At 66.9% G+C, this 19,647-nt stretch overlaps 3 protein-coding genes across 4 annotated transcripts in view; 1 reads left to right on the top strand and 2 right to left on the bottom strand.

The window, feature by feature from the left end:
* The first annotated feature begins 171 nt into the window (after window positions 1–171).
* On the top strand, window positions 172–1,339 carry HES3 (hes family bHLH transcription factor 3). The gene is made up of 4 exons (XM_054583315.1): window positions 172–231; window positions 334–429; window positions 536–617; window positions 969–1,339. Exons 1-4 carry the CDS (start codon window positions 172–174, stop codon window positions 1,337–1,339), a joined length of 609 nt encoding a protein of 202 aa, XP_054439290.1.
* A 3,606-nt stretch (window positions 1,340–4,945) lies between these two features.
* On the bottom strand, window positions 4,946–14,052 carry GPR153 (G protein-coupled receptor 153). The gene is made up of 6 exons (XM_054583313.1): window positions 13,939–14,052; window positions 9,672–10,139; window positions 8,830–9,259; window positions 6,836–7,028; window positions 6,035–6,219; window positions 4,946–5,605 (listed from the first exon to the last, which is right to left on the bottom strand). Exons 2-6 carry the CDS (start codon window positions 10,025–10,027, stop codon window positions 4,946–4,948), a joined length of 1,824 nt encoding a protein of 607 aa, XP_054439288.1. The 5' UTR covers window positions 10,028–10,139; window positions 13,939–14,052.
* A 2,787-nt stretch (window positions 14,053–16,839) lies between these two features.
* Window positions 16,840–19,647, bottom strand: part of ACOT7 (acyl-CoA thioesterase 7) — a 68,498-nt gene continuing 65,690 nt past the window's right edge. Inside the window, exon 9 of one of the 2 annotated variants that reach the window (XM_054583305.1) lies at window positions 16,840–17,206. In XM_054583305.1, the coding sequence (XP_054439280.1) occupies window positions 17,108–17,206 (99 nt within the window). In that variant the 3' untranslated portion in view covers window positions 16,840–17,107. Of the gene's footprint in view, window positions 17,207–17,242; window positions 17,419–19,647 lie in introns of those variants that run through there. The other variant, XM_054583310.1, reaches the window with a different exon arrangement.

The following is a 19,647-nucleotide window of genomic DNA, read 5'->3' as shown; positions in this document are numbered from 1 at the left end:
GGTCCTGGGCTCTGGGAGGGCATCGGGCAGAGGGAGGAGGGGAATTTACCGGTGTGTCCCCTCTGGTCCCCTCCTCTTCAGAATTCCTGGAGCCCAGGATCACCTCATTGACATGTAAACGAGGGGCCCCTATAAAGGCCGTGCTGCCTCCTGAGGGTGCAGACTCGAAACATGGGCACCGAGCCTGAGACCCGGGGCAGCTCCAGCGGCCCTGCGGGCAGATTCCGAAAGGTCTGGGGTTCTAAAGGGCTCAGGGTGGGGGCCCTGCCAGGCCGGCGGGGGCGGAGGGCCAGCGGGCTGTGGCCCTGCCCTCTAACAGCTTCTTGTCCACAGATCTCCAAGCCGCTCATGGAGAAGAAGCGACGGGCACGCATCAATGTGTCGCTGGAGCAACTCAAGTCGTTGCTGGAGAAACACTATTCGCACCAGGTGAGACACAGGGATGTGGCAGCGGCGGGGGGCGGTGATACGATCCCCAGCCTCGGCTTCTCCAACCCGGGCTCCCCAGCTAAGAACCCGCTCCACAAACCCACAGATCCGGAAACGCAAGTTAGAGAAGGCAGACATACTGGAGCTGAGCGTCAAGTACATGAAAAGCCTGCAGAGCTCGCTGCAAGGTAGAGGTGGGCCCTGAAGGGACTGGGGGGAGGAACCAAGTCCAACCAAGGCGGGGTGTGTGTGGGTTCCGGGCCCTGTGTAAGGCCAGATAAAGGAGGGATGGATGGAGAAGACAGCGCTGGGCAGTGGGCAGCTGGGGAGGAGGGGGCCCCAGGTGGATGGAGGGGACAGGCGACCAAGGCCCGGCGGAAGTTGCAATCCCAGTGGAAGGTCTGGACCTCGGGGAGCATTAAAGGTGCCTCCCCTTCCATCCCTTCTCTTTCCCTTCCACACACCTCCCCTCCCTTTCTCTCCTCTACAACTCTCCATTTCTCTCCCCCTCTCTCCTCTCTCCTCTCCCCTCCCCCCAGGGCTCTGGCCGGTCCCCAGCGGAGCCGAGCACCGGTCAGGCTTCCGCGGCTGTCTGCCGGGAGTTGGCCCGCTTCAGCGGCGCGGAGAGGAGGACCGGGGCGGCCTGTGCTGCCCCCTGGCGCACGAGGACGCAGGCGGCAGCACCACGGACAGCGCCAGCCTCGACCCCGAGGCGCCCGCGAGGCGCGGCCCCTGCGCCCCCGCCGTCTGGGCGCACGATTCGGCCGCCCGCGGCTCGCGGTCCCCACCCCCACGGCTCCTCCCCGCCGCCCTTCCCGGCCCGTCCGCCAGCGTCTCGGCCTCGCAGTCGGTGTCCCGCCACGGCGCCGAGAGCCCGGGGTCGGGGTTGCGCCTGTGGCGGCCCTGGTGAGGCCCAGGGGTGGCCTCAGAATGAAGGGGGCCCCCATCTGTTGGGCGGGCGCAGAGACAGTTTTGAGCGCACCCGTGATGACGGCCGGGAACTCGAACGTCCGCGCTGGTCTCGGGGTGAAGGTGGCCAGAGGGAGCCGCGTGCCCGCACACGCAGGGAAATACACGGAGACACAGTGGCCCCGGGTCTGCTCGCCCAGGCCTAATCCACCGCCGCCCCGGCCCCACCTACTCAGGCTGCACCCGCTCTCTTCTCTCACCTCTGAAGGGGCTGGGAGGGGGTGTCCTGGGCTGCGCCTCTTTCCCAGGGCCCCGGGCGGGCGGCCCGCCCCCGCCCCCGCCCCGCGCCGCGGTGGGAAGGTCGCAGCCGCAGCGGCGCAGAGCAGACCCCTCGCAGCGAGGAGAATCGCTGCCCCGCCCCGGCCCATTCAACCGGCCTGGGACGCCCCGTTCCCACCGGCACAAAGCACGCCGGCCCGCCCCGAGGGCGAAGGGCCCCCAGCCCACCCCCACCCTGGACCCGCTTGGGTTCCACGGGTCCCCACCCCCTCCTCACGCGACGCGGCGCGGCGTCCTCGCTCCGGCGCGCGCCCTGAGGCTCGCCGCTCTAAGAGGCCCCGCCCCGAGCTGCCCCGCCCCCGCAGCCGGCTCCGAGCGCACCGGGCGGCCCGACGCCGAGCCCCGCGACTCTCGGGGCGAGGGGTAGGGGGGCCCGCGCACCGCCACGTCAGACTGAGGGCTGCTGGAGTGAAGCCGAGCCCCTCTCGCGTGAGAGTTTACCCCTTCTCGCCAAAGACCCCGGCCTGGCTCTGCAGAGCCCCCGCACGCGGATTTCTGGGGCCGCCTGGGAGCCCACGACGCTCGCTCGACAGGCCTCGGAGCGCTGGGCACCCGTTTCGGGGGGCCCGCCCGGCACCTGGGAGGGGGGAGGCTGGGGGTGGGGGACGGGGCGGGATTCTTGCGCTGGTCCAGGAAGAGATTTTGGCACCTCCCCGCTCCAGCTTGAAATTCAGAGTAAAGACAGTGCGAACCTGTGAGATGGGTATAAGGAGATTAAGAAGATTCTAAGTTATCCCACGAGGCCTACTTCGGTGCATCTTTTTGAACTACAAATGTCAGCTTTGAATGAAACATTCCTCCTTTTGCTGAGATAGTGTGGTCCCAATACGCCGAGGTTGTGGGGCTGAGTCCGGGTCAGGGCACATACAAGAATCCATCAAAAAATGCACCAGTGGAACAACAAATGATGTTTTACTCTCTCTCTAAAATCAATAAAAAAAATTTACACTTATCGTTTTGGGCTGCCCCCGTCTCGCTCGCGCGCAAAGCCCATACTACTGGTCATACCTCAGGGAGAGCCGGCTCCCCCACCCCATCCTGCAGGCTCTCCCAGCGCAGGCAGGGCCGGGCCCGGCTGCGGCGGTTTCTGGGCAGCCTGCGGATTTCGGCTTCCCACAGCCCCAGGTGGCGGTGGTGGCTCAGATACGTCTTCCGGACACCAGGTGGCGATCTCACCCCGCAGACCCAGGGTGGCCGCCTCCAAATTCCAACCCGGGCCAGCGGACTGGTCACCGGGCGCAACACGGGGTGGCCCCTGACTCCCACTGCCTTGCCCTTCGCGCCCTCCTGATTCAGCCTCAGAGGGGCCGGGGGTCTCTGAAGCTATCACAGGGACAGGGGCTTCTCCACCTGCTATTAGGGTCCCGGTGTCCATCCCACTGCTCCAGGCCTGTGAAACTCTCTGCGCGGGACTGCAGCACCTGCCGGGAGAAGAAGCCAAGCCCAACCCAAAGGAGCGGGGCAGTAGCAGAGGAATTCAGGGCCGATAGGAAGAGACATTTGGGGGCGGCTGGCCAGGGGTGCTGTTAGATTCTGGAAAGGCATTACTGTGAAACCAGACTAGAAATGCTAGGTGCAAATCATAGGAAGATTTTATTGGATTCTGTACAGAAGAGAACTGCTTAGTTGTCAAAAAAAAACTACAAACGGATCCCTGGCTTTGGGCTGGGTGGTGGTATGAAGACGGAACTCCCTCCCCACTAAGCCCAGGGTCAAGCTGCTTACCAACGCAGCCAACGGGTCTGGAAGCTGCACAGAGTGTGAGAGGGGGCCCCAAGCCCCAGGGTTCTCTGCTTGGGGGTCTTCCCTCCTCTTTATTTTGTAAAAACCACAAATAGAGGGACTTCAAGGTACCATGTCCCCCTACAAGTATTGGATATGAAATACAGTGAAAACCCAAGGTGACAGATGGGTCAGCCTGAGGGGGAACGGTGACTAGCTGGTGACCTCATGACGCATCGGCCCTTGAAGGCACAGGAATACTGGTCGGGCTGGACTGCAGTCCTGTGCCTCGTTCACCCGTGGCCAGCTCATCCCCAAGGTTACCCCACGGCCTGGGACTACAGAAGCCTCCAAAGCAGCTGGAGCCAGGCAGTGCACCCTCTCCCCTCCCAGGGGCCTCTGTGGGGGCTGGGACCCTGACTGGGGGGCGAGGAGAAGGGCTTGGACCCCAGAAGAGGAGGCAGAGCAGGAGGGAGCAGTGTGCAGGCAGGCTCCCCGCTGGCCCCAGGGCCCTGGCATGGAGGAGACAGCCCCTGCGTCTGGCCGTCCCTCCTACTCACAGCTGTTCCTGGGCCTCTCCTTCGCCCGTGCCTGGGGCTTCCCCCACGGAGGGCCCAGCAGGCTCCTCCCCAGGGCCCATGGCAAAGCCCAGACCTGCCAGGGGCCTGCCAGGAGGAAGAGCAAAGAAAAGCCCTGCCCACAGGGTCAGAGTGCACGCGGGCCAGAAACCAGGTCTAAACCCAGAACCCGGGAGGCTGCAGGCCTGTAGGGCCTTCTGGCCAGGCCTGTAGGGTCGGGGACGAGGCTGGAGATGAACGCCAGCGTAGGGAAGCTCACTTCTCTGCTTCAGTCCTTCCCACCATGTACTCGCGACCTCCATGGCTGGAGTCCAGAGGTGGCCAACATGGTGGGGACAGGCAATGAGAAGTAATGACAGTGAGGGTGGGAATAGTGGTCAAGGCGGGCATAGTGTCCACTCAGTGGCCAGGGCACTGGGACCGGCAGACTGCTTCAGTCCTGAGAGTTAAACATGGTCACCTGCTCGGAACAGATGGGGAAACAGAGGAAGGATGGGCCAGCAGGGAGACCTGCTCTGAGGACTTGTTTGGGCTCTGAAGACCCCTGTGCTTAAAGACTCTTTGTACCCCACCCCGAGGCCAGACAGTTCTAATGCTGAGCGCAAAGCCAGGCGCAGTCCGGTGGCGTCCCTTCCGGCAGAGCAGGCCCTTGTTCCGTCTGGCCGCCGCCCTGTCCCAGCCCCCCCAGCCCCCCGCCCCATAGCTCTTCCGGGCTGTGCACGCGCAGAGCCCGCCTGTAGACACGCTCAGCCTCATTCTGCCCCAGAGAGGAGGTGCCCAGCGCAGTCGTCCAGGGCGGCCGTCGCCCCTCCAGGCAATGCCTGCTTCTCGGGCGACAAGCCGCGCCCCCCCCCCGCCCCGGGGGTGCTGGCACACGTCCGAGCGCCCCTGGCGGGCTCAGCGCGGCCCTGCCCCGAGCCCGGCTGGGGCAGGTGGCATCTTTGGTGCTTTGGTCCCGCGGGCGGCAACTAGGTCGCGGAACCCAGCGAGTCTGAGTGCAGTGTGACGTAGCCCGAGGACTCGGACGGCGAGCTCAGGAAGCTGCTGGTGCTGCCGCCACCCCCGCCGCCTCCGGCCACACGCAGGTCGTCCGGCTCGCCCCACGACGCGCTCAGGGCTGTCCGCAGGGGCCGCGCGTGCGCCTGAGCGGCCGGGCGCGGCCCGGGGCTCCGCTGAGCGCCGGCACCGCCAGGGGGCGCCTCGTCCTCGCCGGGCTGGGCGAGGTCGGGGGCGGCGGGGGCGCGCGCCGGGAAGAGCGCGGGCGGGGCGGGCGCGCGGCGCAGGGCCTGCGGCTCGTGCTCGAAGGCGGTAAGCGCGAAGGCGTCCGGCAGCAGCGAGGCGGAGGCGGAGCGGGCTCCAGGCCCGGGACGGCGGCGCGGGCTGCTGGGCGGCGAGTTGCGGGCCGAGGGGCGCAGCGGCAGCAGGCTCTCGGCCGAGCGGCGGCGCGGGCGGAACGGGGGCGCGTCCCCCGCGAAGGGCAGCGGGCTGTCGCGGCGCCGGTCGGGCCCGGCGGCTGGCACCAGGGCTGCCAGGTCCTCTCCGGAGCCCCAGCGCGGCAGGACGGCGGGCAATGGGACTGCGGCCCACAGGTCCGCGTCCTCGTGCGAGAAGCGTCGCGTGGGCGGGACCTGTCAGGACCGGCGGGGTTAACCTGGGCTGCCCTCCTGGAAAATAGGGACCCACGCCTCCCCACACGGGGCGGGAAGGCTGGTGGATCAGGAATGACGCCTGGGGCTGCGCACCCTGGTTCTATTAAGGGCGAGTATCAATCTTTCCGAGACTCAATGTTGTCATGTGTGGTTGGGGAGGAGACCCCTTGAGTGGGGTGCTGAACCCCAAAGAAATAACACAGGCACGAGAGGAACCACTCTCCCAGGGAACACACAAGGGAACACGGGGACAGGGACTGGGGTGTCCCACCCGCACGGCCCCCGCACCTGGAGCGTGAAAGTCGCCCCCGGGGCTGCAGCGGGCGTGAGATGGGCTCAGAGCGGGGCGGCGCCGAGGAGGTCATGACGCCCCTCGCCAGCGCACTTGGAGCCCTGCCCCGCCCTTACCTGCAGGTACTGCATCTTGTCCTCCTGCAAGGGCCCCAGCGGGTAGATCTGGGGCAGGCCCCCCTCCAGGGACAGCTCATAGCCGGCCATCCTGTCCAGGGCCACAAAGTCGCCTCCGTAGCTGTAGTCCAGGGGGCGCTCCAGCATCAGGTCTGGGGGCACGCCACCCCCCTCCAGGCTGGTATCTGCAGGGTGGGGCAGAGTCTTAGGGCAACCGAAACCTGGGGGCACCCCGGAGTGACTCCGCCCCCCCGCCCCCCCATCCCCCTGCCCCACGACATGTACAGGGCAGAGGGCTGGGTAGTGGAAGCGAGGAGGGGCAGGGGCCTGGGTTCAAACCCGGACTCTGCCCCCTTTTAGCTGTGGGACTGAGGAGGCCACGCACTGAGCCAATTCCTGTCGGTGGGGGTGTGGCCTGCAGACACCTCCTGAGCTTTGAGGAGACTGAACACACACGAGGGGCTGACAGCGCCTGGTATGTAGCAAGGTCTCAGCTTAGGGCAACACTGGCACTGCTGGGCAAGGCAGGGCCCAGGTCTGCAGGAGCCGTGGGAACCCCTCGGGTTGGTGCCCAGAGCTGCCGCCTGGGGCAGCAGGCAGGATAGGAGGCTGCTCCCTGGGACACTTCGGTCCCTTAGGGGTTCCTGCACATTTGTGGTGAATACAGGGGGCGCCTGGCCATTGACAACAGGAACTGCCTCCGTGCCATGGGAGGGGTCACCTTACAGCTGTTACGCCAGTGACTCGAGCGGCCGCGCCCGGGGCCCCTGTCCCCCGGGGCCCGTCTCAGGACATCCTCACCGTCATCCGAGTCCTCATCGTTGGCCATCAGGGCCACGCACTTCTCCCAGACAGCCCTGAGGTCGGCCCGGTAGCGGTCGCAGGCCCAGAGGAACACGGGCAGCAGGAGGGCCTGGGTCACCGAGCACCACAGCACACACAGCGCCATCCAGGGTGCCGAGGCATCTGCCCGCAGGCTGCTGAAGCTCACCACCTGCGGGCACAGCACTCGCCTGGCACCTGGCGGGGCCCCGTCGCACAGCGTCCCTCCCAGACTCAGTCCCCCCGCCCGGATGGCAGGTCCCACAGCCCCCTGCCAGAGGAGGGGCTGGCTGCGGCGGCAGAGCCCGGGCCCGGGGCAGGGCAGAGCCAGAGCGTGAGGGCCGCCGCCCCTGCCCCGAGAGCTGCTGGCTGCCGAGACAGCCACAGCCGCGAGCACGCAGGACGGTGGCAGTGTCCCCGCAGCATGTCACCCCCGGGGCAGAGGCGGGGCACAGACCACGGCCCCCTTTCAGGGGAGAGGGGAATCCAGCTTGGAGGACCAGGTCGCAGGCTTCCCAGCTCAGGGGCCCTTCTGCCTTCCTCACTCTGCACGGCCAGTCGCCCTCCGGGCCCCGCCCCACCGGTCTCTGCCCGGGACCCCAGGGGAGAAGAATAGAGCAGCAGTCTCCGAGGATCAGAGCATGCAGCCAGGTGGCTTCCGGGTCACCGCCCAGGGTGCCTCCGTCCTCCCCCATCCCCCCACACAGAGTGACATCAGAGAGGAAGAGAGCTCAGTGCAGACACCACGCTGGTTCTGCCACACAGGCTGCGTGTCCCTCAGGAAGGCGCCGAGTCTCTGGGGCTCAGTTTCTTCACCTGTGACGTGAACCAAGGACACGCCACACGGTTTGGCCAAGATCCCAGATGCTGTACCGGGCCTGTGGTGCGGAGCGGGCTCCGTGAATGCCTCCCATTCCTGCCCTGAACAGAGGCTGGGGCAACTTCACACGCGCTCCCCCTCTCCCTCGGCACAGGGACAGGGGCGCCGGGCCCCACCGCACAGAGGCCCCTGTCCCTGCTGGGGGGCCCTGGGCCCCGCCCCCCCCAGAGCAGCAGGTGGCTAGGAGCTGCATGCTTGGCTACGAGGCTGCCAGCTCCCCCTCCCCCGTCAGCTTCTTGAGCTTCTGTCCCACAGCAGCCAGCCCTGACCTCTTTGGCACCAGGGACCGGTTTCCTGGAAGACAGTTTTTCCACAGATGGGGAGCAGCGGGGACAGGAGGCGGAGCTCAGGCGGTAATGCTGGGAAGCCCCGCTCGCCCGCCCGCCGCTCACCTCCCGCGTGTGGCCCGGGTCCTGACAGGCCACAGACAGGTACCAGTCCACGCCTGGGGGGTTGAAACCCCTGTCCTTCATTGTCTCCAGGGACACAGGCCTACCCAGCTGCCTGTGCAGCCTCTCTCCGGCTGGCCCTTGTCCCTGCACCCCTCCCTGTCCTGCTTCAGATCCTTCAGGGGGCTGGGCGGGAGACCCACGGGTGGGAGGGCTTGGCTGTTGGGCTCAGACTTCATTCCCAGGCCAGGCCTGGGGCCCTGCCTCACCGGACCCCTGGTGGCAAGGCCTTCCTCAGACCAGCCCTCACCTTGACCTTCCTCCGCCCCTGGCGTCAAAGCCTGCCCCGCCTCCCAACGCAGGACCGACGCCTCCCCGTGTACCTCCCAGGACCCGCCCCACGGGGAAGCCTCAGGGCACCTCCATCCCCTCTGCACTGCATGGGCCTCGCTGAGGGGAGAAAGTCCCCTGCAACGCGGCGGAAAGGCCCTGGGCTGTGAAGTCACCTGAGGTGAGTTAAAGCCCCCCTACCGCTGCCCTGACTTTGGGTCGGCCATTTACCTCTCTGAACCTTGGTTTCCAAGCCTGTAAAAGGGGGATAAGGCCGCCCTTAACAGATGGGGTGTGAGGATGCGGGCACCTGCTGCCCGCGCGTGCCCGCCTCAGGCCGCCCCGGAGCCCACAGCCCTGGCAGGCTCACGCACCAGCACGGGGAAGCCCATGAGGCAGTCGTAGATGAAGACGATGGTGGCCACGAGGCCCGTGATCTGCAGCGAGGTCTTGGCGGGCTCCGAGCCGTCGATGGAGGAGCGGCGCTTGCCCTGCGCGTCCTCCACCACGATGGTGGGCACCGTGAAGGCGCGGCGGTCCGCCCGGCGCCCCCCCTGCCCAGCCAGCGTCTGGAAGAGGGCGACGGCCGTGCAGACCACGCCCATGGCCACGCTGCCTCCCACCAGCAGCAGGAAGCAGACGCCGAAGCCCAGGCCGATCTCAGCCACGATGAAGCGGCAGCCGTGGGCGTAGAAGCGCTCGCTCGTGTCGTGCCAGCCGACGGCAGGCAGGGCCGACAGGATGAAGGACACCATCCAGATGCCCGTGACCGTGTGCACCGCCTGCTTCTTGGCATTGCTCAGCCTGCCGCGGGGTGGGGGTAGGACAGAGGGGCCCAGTGTTACTCACAGGGTCTCCTCAGGCCCCGTCGAGGATCCCCAACTGTCCCGGTCCCCCGTACATCACAGGCATGCCACAACCAGCACGGCGGGCTTTGTCCCCTGCACAGGGGACACTCGTGCGCATTGTCGCACGTCCTCCTCAACAAGCGTTTTGTGCTGGACACTGCGCACCCATGCACCCCTGCGTGCGCGTGCCCCTGGAGCCCGCAGCAGCCCCCTGCCACCCCCCAGCACGGCACCGGTGGGGCCCCCCGTGGGGCGTCGTCACCACCAGGGCATCTTGCTCACGGGCACAGCAGGTGGTCTTTGCGTGCGTTCGTGCCCACCAGTGTCCCTCTCCCAGAACGGCAGACCATCAAGTGCCGGGAGCTCACCGGTAGTTGACAGGCCAGCGAACCATCCACATGCGGTGGTAGGACAGGGAGGTGACAGAGAAGCAGGTGGCCAGGGTGAGGGTGTAGAAGGTGGAGACGAAGACCTTGCAGAGGCCCTCGTTCCACTCGTAGCCGGGGCGCTGCCGCCGCAGCTGCACCACAGCGTAGGTGGCGATGGGCACTGCCACGTTGAGCATGTGGGTGGCCGCGAGCGTGCACAGCAGGAACTCGAGAGGCTTCCACTTCTTCTGCTTGGCACCGACGCTGAGGATGCCCCAGGCGTTGGCCAGCAGGGAAAGGCCTCCGCACGCCAGCCAGCCCACAGCGCTGCCCGGCGGCCGCCGCTCATCACTCATGGTGCAGGCGGGAGCCGGCCGGCGGCCAGGGCATCCTCCTCGGAGCCAGGGCTCGGCTCGGGGCAGCCGCCCTCACACCCGGTGGCCCAGGGACACTGGGGACCACGAGCATCTGCAGTGGGCGAGAAGCCAAAGAGGGCTCAGGGACTCCCTCCGGTGACAGTGTCCGTGCCCCTGGGGGGGCAGGCAGACTGGCCCCCCAGGGTGCCGCCAGCCGTCTGGCCCCGGCGGGGCGGGGCTGTTCCGCTCTCTGTGACCCTCCTGCCCACAGCCCTGGCACCTGAGGGACATACACCGTGGTGCCTGGTAAGTGTGCGTCCCTCGAGTCCACCCAGGCCTGGACCAGGCATGCAACCTGGGCTGCCTTCCACGCCGTCTGTGTCTCAGGGAACCGACCAGGCTGAGCCCAGACGGGCACTCTCGTCCCGTGCTGGCCCCGTCCTGCCACAAGCCTTCTCACCGACAAACGCCCCCAAATCCCGGGCCAGCCCTCGACAGGCCTTCCTGGTGCATGCTGGGGACCCTCACCTTGGTGTGTCCCACCTCACTGGGCAAAATGAGGATGTGCCGGGGAGGATGAGTCCCCAACCGTCCCCTGTGAGGTAGGGGCGATCGGTGGCCACTTTCATGCCCCCCCTGGAAAGGGCAGCCCCCAGCTGGCCTTCCACATGCTGGGCTTCAAACTAAGCACTCGAGCCGTGTGGTTCGAGCTGAGTTCCTGCATGCCTGTCTTACCCGGTCACGGGACGATGATATTTTCTCTAGAGGGAAGGGGAGGGGGTGGGCAGCTCTTCCACACAGTGGGTGCTCAGGGCGGTGGTCAGTATTACGCTGCAGTTGTCTTGGGCCTCATGGGCCCTCCTCCCGGGCACAGCCCAGGGACCAGACCTCGACCCAAGGAGGAACTGCCGGCAGCCCGCGGGCACGGCCCAGGGACTGAGGATGCTGGGTGGGCGGCACACGCCGGGGAGGCTCCCATCCTGCTGGAGGGCTGGACGGTGAGCCCCACCCTCCCGCCCCCCAGCCCGGCAGCCCTCAGCTACCTCCTGCGGGGATGCTGGCCACTCCCTGTGAGGCAAGGCCCCCAGGACAGGCCCCGCCGGCCAGCCTGGAGCCGTCGGCGCGGGGAGAAGCGCACGCCGAGGGGAGGCCCGCTGTGCGCTCTGCCCGCACTGGCCCTTCTCGCCTGGGAGCCTCACTGGCTGCGCTTCTGCCCCAACGTGAACGGGGGCCATGGGATCCCTCAGGGACTGTTTCCGGCTGGGGAAGGACAGGCCACCGCCGGACCCTGGTGCTCGGGGCAGAGGACTCAGCGCTTGCAGCACGGCCAGGCCCCCGGGCTGCTCTCGTCCGAGGTTCTTTTGGTCTGCCTGTGGCCTGACCGCCCGGACACCGAGGGCCTCCAAGGGGCGCGTCTCATTCACCCTGCTGTGGGCCTGCCCGGACGCCTGGCCCGGGGGCGGAGCCCATTCTGGAACATACCAGTGCCCCCTTAAGGGCCTCCGAAGGGGCTCAGGGGACTTCCGGGGCCAGCGACTTCCTTCTCAAACACGAGGCTTCCACTTGCAGGGTGGCCTTCGTTCCCCATCCAGGCCCAGTGGGGGAGGTGGGGGGGCCCCGTCAGATCCTCCACCCAGCCTTTCTGGTGTCCCGCAAAGGTCCTTGACCTCAGCACATAGAGGCCACACACCGCGTGGGGCGAGAGCTGTGGACTCCAGCTCCCCCCAGTGACTGCGCTCAGCCGGGCCTCGGCCTTCTCCTCTGCAGGCTGGATGTGACATCATGTACCTACTGTGGACAGCGCTGTGGGTCGTCAGGAAGTTCTGCCAGGGGCAGGGCTTAGAATGGAGCTGGCACGCAGTAAGCGGTGCTCACGGCGTCCTTGCCACATGGGCGTCTGAACTGAGCCAGCCCGCTGGCTGAGCTACGCGGCTTCTTGAGCACTAAGGCACCGCTTGGAGGTGTGGGTGAGCCTCAGACCTGCAGGCTCCCTGCCCAGCAAGCACTTGGGACAGCTCACCTTGGGGGTCAGGGGCGCTGCGGGGTGCCTGGCAGCCCGCTGGGGGTCCAGGGCAAGCACTGTGGGGGCCCTTGTGGGCCAGGGGCTGCAGAAACCAGCGATCTCTAGCTACCCAACAGGAAGCTGGATTCCCATGCATGGCGGAGAGGGGGCGCATGTTTTCCACCCGCACTGGGCCACCTTGGCCGGCAGAGGGGAGGCCTTCCCTGACATGGCCCAGCGGGCTGTCTGACCCACAGCCCTGGTGCAGGGTCTGGGGGAAGGAGCCACAGGCTGCCGCTGGCCTGACCCTCCACATGCCGGCTGATCCCCTTGCATAGTATCAGGTGCCTCCCTGCAGGGCAAGGCGCTAGGTCTGCAGGCCCGGGAGGTACCCCGCGATGCGGCGGTGATCAGGCACACTGCCCCAGGGACTTCGTTGCACAATGTCATCATCCCCACTTTAAAGATGGTCAAGCAGAGGCAGAGAAAGGCAAAGCCATTCGCCCAAGCCATCACATGCCCGAGCAGAGGACCCAAACTTAGCTGGCCTGACAGAAAAATCCTGGCCTCTCAAAAAAAGAAAGAAAGAAAGAAAGAAAGAAAGAAAGAAAGAAAGAAAGAAAAAGAAAAAAAAGAAAGAAAAAAGAAAAGAAAATAAGTCCTGGTCTCAAACACCAAAATGCTCAGGAACAAGGCGTGTCTCGCTCTTCGAGCCAAGATGGTCTTTCTCAGCCTCCTCCCCATGCAGGGTGGGCCCGGCTGTCCCCACACGCAGAGAGGAACACAGGGGTGGAGCCTAGCACAAAACGTGGAGGGCCGTGTGTGGGCCGGTCTGGGGCCTGGGCTCCTGCGCGTGGCAGTCCTGGCACGGGAGACCTATGTCACTGGGGTGAGCGTGGGGAGTGTATACCAAGGTCTCCAAATTCAGAGTGAGGGGTGCTGGCTCTCTGGGAGAAGGGAGTCCCCTCCCTGCAGGATGGTGACACAGAGATCACACCCTGCTGTTCCCTTTTCACGAACAGAGGGTGCCTGCGTCCAGAGCCCCGTCTGGGCTCCCTGCAGTGGGGGCTGCACCCAGGGCGTCACTACCCCCGAGGCCAAGCTGCTCCTGCATCGCACCCAACGCATCCCTACAGCCTTTCGGAATGGGGATCCCCCACTCCCAACGTCAAAGGGCGGGACGCAGGTGTGACCGGCCTGGGACCCCAGAGCCCGCGAGACACCCTCCGCAGGGGCCGCGGGCGGGGCCCCGAGGTGACGTCACGGCCTCCGGCCAATGAGGCCGCGCGGCCCCAGGGCCCGATTGCGCAACAAAGGAGATCCAGAACTTGAAAGGATTCCCCGGGCTTGGTCTTCCGCCCCCGGGCTGCTGTCCGCCCGCGCCGCCGAGGGCCGACGACCGGTCCGCAGGGCCCGCCTCGCCGCCGTCCAGGGCGGGGCTCGAGGCGTGGAGCCTCCGCGTCTCCGGCACGCCCCCCGTCCCCGCGGTCCCCGCTCTTCGCTGCCCAAATTGGGACCCCGCCGGACCAGCCCCAGCGGGCCCCCCAGCCCTGCTCAGCCCCGAAGGCGCGTCCTAGAGGCAGCCGGGGGAGCCGGACGCAGGCGGGACTGCGGTTCCCAGAGGCCGCCGCGGGCTACGCTGGGCAGGGGTGGGGGCCCCTGGAATGGTCATCCCCGCCGCTTGCAAGCGAGACCCCGGGGCGGCGCTGCTAAACCCTGGGGCTGGGGGACGGAGGGGGGAGCCAGCCCCGGCGAAGTTACCGCGAAGGTCCCCAAGTGGGGGGTGGTGGTGCAGCCCTAAGCGGCTCCCGAGGCCCCTCGAACAGACGCTGCGACCGACAGACCGTGGACAGCCCCTCCCCGCCCAGAAGTCCGCCCGCCCGCCCCCAAGCAGGGCGGCTGCTCTCACCGCGCGTTCGGGCGCCCGGGGCTCCTGCTCGCTGCTCCCGCTTCCGGCTCCGTCTGGGGCTCCCGCGCTCCAGGCCCGAGTGCCGGTCGCCGGGGACAGCGCGAGCGGCTGGCAGCGGAGCGGCCCGAGGGCCGGAGCATCCTGGCGGCCGCTGCCGGTGGCCGGCGCGCCCGCTCGGCTCGGCACGGCCCCGCCGCCCCTCCCTGTTCGCCTCCCTCCCCGCGCGCGCAGCCGTCACCGCCGCGCTCCGCTCGCGCCGCCCGGCTGAATGCGCTGGGCGGACAGAGGCGGGGGGCGGAGCAGGGCGCCTGCCTCCGCGGGCGCCTCCGCGCCGCCCCTCAGCCGCCGCGCCCCCACTCCCCAGGCGCGGCCGCCGCGGCCGCCCGTCCGAGCGTCGTGGGTCTGCCGTCCCTCTCCACCCCCGCCGCGGCGCTAAAGCCGCGCCAAGGGTGGTCAGAGCTTCCAAAAGCGCCCTGGTCAAGCCATGGCCCCTCGCTGCCGTCTTGGGTCGGGCCACAGTCCCGATGCTGGCCCCGACCCCACCTGGGGACGACCCAGGCCCAGCCAAGAGGGCCTGGGACAGGAACAGACAGTGGGACCCTAGGACCAGGGGTGGGAGGCTCAGGACTTCCCAGAGGAAGCCACATCTAGGGTGAACAGTGAGGGGATGTGGAGAAGAGGAGGTGGGGGCCTGAGAACAAGCACCTTCTAGGAACGGAGGTGCCCTTCAGGCCCGGCACCCGGGCAGGGAGGGGTGAGGCTGGGCCAGGTAAGCTTCTCCTCTGGCATTGGAGATCCACTGCAGGAAACAGGTGAATGGACGAAGGGCTCCCGGGTGGCTGTCCCTTCCTGGGTCCGGCTCAGGAATATCCTCAAGCTGGGACCACCACCATGCAGCTCTTGAAGGGGATACAGGCTGGCATCCATAGGCTGGGGACATCTAGGGATAAACCGTTAGTCCCCTTGATAGGGCCTCTGGAGACCCCTTGAATCACGAGAGTGGCCCCTGGCATCTTGGCCTCCTGTCCAGGTAGAGGATACCACCTGCCTCTTCCAGGAAGCCTGTGACCTCCCACACCCTGCACACGAGGCCTCCGGAGTCACCCTGGGCTGCCCGGCTGCGCATGGCCCTGCCCATGCAGTTGGGAGGTACCCAGGAGCGGGCAGCCCTGTGTCTGGAGGAAGGCAGCATCTGCCCAGGACAGAACCCAGCCAGATGCGGCCAGTGCCATCTGCGCTGCTCCATAGCCTGGCTCCGGCCCCACCAGCACCGGCCCCACGCCCCTCAGCAGCTGGAGAGTGAGGAGCAGCTTCTCGGGGGCCCGGGGCAGGGCTTAGTGGCAGCCCCCTGAGACAAGCGAAGGTGCTTGTGCAGAAAGGCTACACAGGGAAACGCGGCCCGTGGAGGGGGCGCTATGCACTCCGTGTGTGTGGCACCTGGGAGGACAGGCCAGCTCGCTGTCCCAGTGGCCCTGGTTATAAATAGACCACCAGCAGTGGCAGGCGGGCAAGCTCTCGTGGCATTTCTAAGGTAAATGGAATTTCTAAGGTTTGCTGCCCCAGGCCCATGGCCTCAAGCGGCCGTCTACCAGCCCTGCTCGCCCACTGCGGTCTAAGAGCGCCCCTACCCAGGGCTCAGCAGGCCCTGGGGGCAGGTGGGAGGTGGGCCTCCCAGGGCTGCCCTGAAAGGTGGGCTTTAGGTATCTAACTCGCCCAAAGCCACACGGAGGTGTAGCCCAGCCAGGGCTGAACTGGGGAGCTGAGGCCAGGGCCACCTTCTCAGGGAGGATGTAGGTGCCCTGCGGCCGCCTGCCTTGGGAAGTCCCTGAGCTCGGGCACCCTGGGGCCTGTGTGGCCAGCCCTGGCTCCACAGACCTTGGCGTGGCTGGCGCGGGCTGCCTGGGGAGGCCTTGCTGCCCCAGCCCAGGGCACTGCCAGCCTTCCGGCAGCTGGCATGGGGTGTGGGAGGAGCGGGGGAGGCCTCCAGGGGCCTGAGGCGGGGGCCCGTGGGGCTGCTGCGGCCTCCTTGGCCAGCTGTTCCCTCCCCCTGCTCCCAGGCAGGAAATAACCCTGTCAGCCGCCACGGGGCCCCAGGAAGATTCCGAAGCTCTTGGCGGGTGTCTCTGCACATCTGGAGCTGCGCTCCTGCGGGAGCCTGCGGGAGCTGCTGGCAGCCGGTCTCGTCTCCAGGCTTTAGAGGCAAGCCTGAGCAGGAGCGTTCATTCTCCCGGGCACCGTCCCCCGGTGTGCCTGGAGGGGGCCTTCTCGGCCGCGGCTGGGCCGTACGCACACGCACGTGCACACACCCACCCAGCCTCACACCGGTACCACTGACACACTGCCCCTCAGACCGCCACCCCACGAGGCAGGCCCACAAGCCCGCCGCTGGAGCGGCTGGGGGAATTTCCCACCGGGCACGGGCCCTGGCACTAGCCAGGAGGCTCCTGTCCAGAGTCCTTGCCTCTTGCTCTTGAGAGGGGAGCCAAGGTGCGGGGATGCTCCTGGTTGAAGGGGCCCCATGCTGGGCTGGGCCCGGCTCTTCCGGGTGTCCCCTCCCGGGCTCCTCACAGGCGCCCCGCCCCACCCGCTGCCTACGGGAGGGCCGCACAGGCACAGAGCTGCCATTCGGCATTGGACAGAGGGCGAGTGGAGCGCCATGCGGGCCCCGGGGCCAGGACCTGGAGGCAGGGCCCCAGGGGGAAGGGGTGCTCTCTCCAGCCAGCAAGTCCTCTGGCAGACACGAGTGGGCACCGCTGTGCCTGCGGTTCTGGGGCACACACAGGGACTGGCAGCCAGAGGGGCGGGGGTGGGAAGGGGTGAGCCCACGGGAACCCCCAAGACAGAAGAGCACACAGGACTGAGGTCCAGCCAAACAGCAGCTTTATTGGCGCTGGAGTCTTCGCAGACTGCTCAGTGCACGTGGACGGTGCCGCCAGGCTCCGGGACCTCCTCCAGGTCGGGGACAACACTGTGTAGCACGCACACTGGAGTGACATAAATAAAGCTTTGGTGTACAGGTTTTCAGGAGGACAGGCTAACACTGTGAGACACATACTGCACACGACACCAGCTCTCCGCATGGACTGGTTTTTGGCCAACGGGGTAACTTCTAAGTGACAGGCACGGGGCGGCTCTGGGCCAGCTCCGGGCCAGCGGCAGGCAGCGGCATCTAGGGCTGAGGCTCCGCCTGGCCCTGCCGCTTTGCCTTCATCTGCAGGTACCGCCCTTTGCCTTCCTCAAAGCGCTTCTTCTCGTCCTCGGTCTCGGGCTGTGGATCACACACAGAAACAGGCAGGTTAGAGACGCGCGGGACTCAGGACCATGTACCGCCCTTTGCCTTCCTCAAAGCGCTTCTTCTCGTCCTCGGTCTCGGGCTGTGGATCACACACAGAAACAGGCAGGTTAGAGACGCGTGGGACTCGGGACCATGTACCGCCCTTTGCCTTCCTCAAAGCGCTTCTTCTCGTCCTCGGTCTCGGGCTGTGGATCACACACAGAAACAGGCAGGTTAGAGACGCGCGGGACTCGGGACCATGGGCCCTGGCCCTGCCCCACTGGCCTCCTGGGACTCCCCGGGGGCCAGGCGAGGCCTGACAGCCAAGACCTGTTGAGGGGTCGGGGGCACCGCCCATGGCGGGAGCTCTGCAGAGGAGACTCCAGGACAAGGCCTTGCAGGGTTGCAGGGACGTAGCTAACAGGGAGCAGCCGGGCCTTGCGGGCAGCCCCCCGTCAGCTTTCACAGCAGTGAGGCCCACGCCTCGTGCCCCTCTGGCAATGACCTTGAGCTGCAGGTACAGTGGACACAGAATGTGGGAGCGGAGATCCACAGCAGAGCCGAGAGAGAGGGAACGGGGGGGACCCTGCCGGGGCCCCACATCTGTGCTGCTCTGCAAGGGCAAGGGTGCATGGCCTCTGCCCCAAAGGACAGCGAGGACAAATGCCGTGCTGGCCACGTGCCTTTGAGAAGGCCACGTCACTGCACCAGGAGCAACAGTGGCTGTTTTGTGGGCAGGGAGCCCTGGATGGCACAGATGCCCAGGAAGTGGCACCTTAGTCTTCGCCACCTTCTCTGCAGCTTCCTTCTTCTCAGCAACGGGAGAAGCAGGGACCCCATGCTGGGGGGCGGAGCCAACTGACCAGCCAGGCTTTGGCCAAAGGCGGCTCATGCCTGCTGACTTGGGGTGGAGGTCTGAACGGGTGCCCCCTTTCACTCAAGTGGCCTGGCTGCTGAGTCTGTGACCCCTGGGCTGAGGTATCCGCAGCATCAGATGGCCACTTCCCGAGGCCCCTTTTGTCCCACCACAGACTTCGCTCTTGCCCGCCTGGCTGGGGATTGAGATGTCAAGAATCGTGCAGATTCCGCCGGGATGGCATTTCCTCGTGACACTTTGGGAGTGTCTGAAAGCCGAAGAAGTGGGGCGGCCGCCCTTCATCCAGTGACACCAGGCCTCGCAGCTATTTTTAGGCTCAAGTGTGGTACAGACAAATGGTGTATCGGCAAAAGAGAGCAGTCAGCAGAGGATGTACTGTCAGGCCGGACCAAGTATTCCTCAGCCTTCCCAGAAGCCGTCCTCAAACGCCAGCGGGAGTGAACCGACGGAACCCTCGCGCGCTGAGGGACGAGGAGCGGGCTCCTTGCAGGGCCTCTGATTCCCGCCTGGAAAGTCTCTGCAGCACGCGGGGAAAGTGGTGGCTTTCCCAAGACCCTTTGGTGATGAAGGTCGTCCTCTGCTCTGGTTCCGTCTCCGGCCGTTCCAAGGGCAAGAGGCCTGAGCTCCCTGGGGCCGGCCGACTCGGGGCCCAGCCCCTGCTGCTGAAGGTGCCGCGGGGGACAGAGCCTCATCCTGCTGGACACGGCGGGGGCTGCTGTGCACACATGGGCGACTGGGCTCCGGCAGGGCCGCTCCCGCCCGGGGGTCCTGCGAACACAGACTCTGGTCCAGCCCCGGTTCTAACAAGCACCCAGGTAGCGTGACGCTGCCGGCCCGTGGACCCCTGCGAGCAGCAGGGCCCTAGCCCCCCGCCATCCATCCTGCCCCAAATGGGCAACAGCTGACGTGGCCACGAATGCAAGGTCAGGGCCACGAGGCTGGAACGACAGGGGACCCCTCCCGTCCCCTGTGGAACTGGCTTTGGTGGCACCGAGGAAGCCGAGCCCAGCCAGGGTACGGGCCGGCGCACCAGGGAGCCCACCGCCCCGCCCCGCCCCGCCTTCCCGGAGTGGCCTCTTCATTCTGCCCCCTAACCGGCCCGCCTCCCCTCTGAGGCCAGTGCCGGGGCCAGGCCAGCCTGGTTTGAACCGTGGGGCCCTACGGCCTCACCCCCAATCCTCTGCTGTAAAGTGGGCCAGCATCCAGCCCACAGGGTTGCTAGGAGGACCAAAGTCCTCCCAGTGGTCCCTGTTCACCACCAGCCATCAACATCCAACCGAGAGAAGGGGCTGGGCACAAAGGCCCACCGCGTGCGTGCGTTCTCTCTGTGACACAACCCGGACAGACAAGCCCAGAGGGCAGGTCCGCGGCCGCCGGAGCCGGGGAGGGGCAACGGTTCCGTGTGCGGTGGTTTTCTTCACAGCGGTGAAATGTTCTCAGGCTGACTGCGGTGAGGGCGATGGCCCCGGCGAGGGCACCAAAGCCCACCCACCGCGCCCTGCAATCAGGAGGACTTTACGAGGCGCGGCTCCGTCTCAGGGAAGCTGCTCTCGCCCGG

The sequence above is a fragment of the Pteronotus mesoamericanus genome, unplaced genomic scaffold (genome assembly GCF_021234165.1).
Source record: "Pteronotus mesoamericanus isolate MK-2021 breed Mesoamerican mustached bat unplaced genomic scaffold, CSHL_Meso_final contig_1193, whole genome shotgun sequence".
In the NCBI taxonomy this organism is placed as follows: domain Eukaryota; kingdom Metazoa; phylum Chordata; class Mammalia; order Chiroptera; family Mormoopidae; genus Pteronotus; species Pteronotus mesoamericanus.
This window is presented reverse-complemented; position numbering and strand designations above follow the sequence as displayed.

Bases quoted from the DNA above. Each gene is read 5' to 3' on its own strand.
- HES3 (XM_054583315.1), top strand. From the start codon at position 172: ATGGGCACCGAGCCTGAGACCCGGGGCAGCTCCAGCGGCCCTGCGGGC. The intron at 430-535 runs GTGAGACACAGG...ACAAACCCACAG, and splicing joins AGAAACACTATTCGCACCAG to ATCCGGAAACGCAAGTTAGA. The intron at 618-968 runs GTAGAGGTGGGC...CCCTCCCCCCAG, and splicing joins CCTGCAGAGCTCGCTGCAAG to GGCTCTGGCCGGTCCCCAGC.
- GPR153 (XM_054583313.1), bottom strand. From the start codon at position 10,027: ATGAGTGATGAGCGGCGGCCGCCGGGCAGCGCTGTGGGCTGGCTGGCG. The intron at 9,260-9,671 runs GTGAGCTCCCGG...ACCCCGCGGCAG, and splicing joins CGCTGGCCTGTCAACTACCG to GCTGAGCAATGCCAAGAAGC. The intron at 7,029-8,829 runs GTGCGTGAGCCT...CTGTGCCCGCAG, and splicing joins TCATGGGCTTCCCCGTGCTG to GTGGTGAGCTTCAGCAGCCT.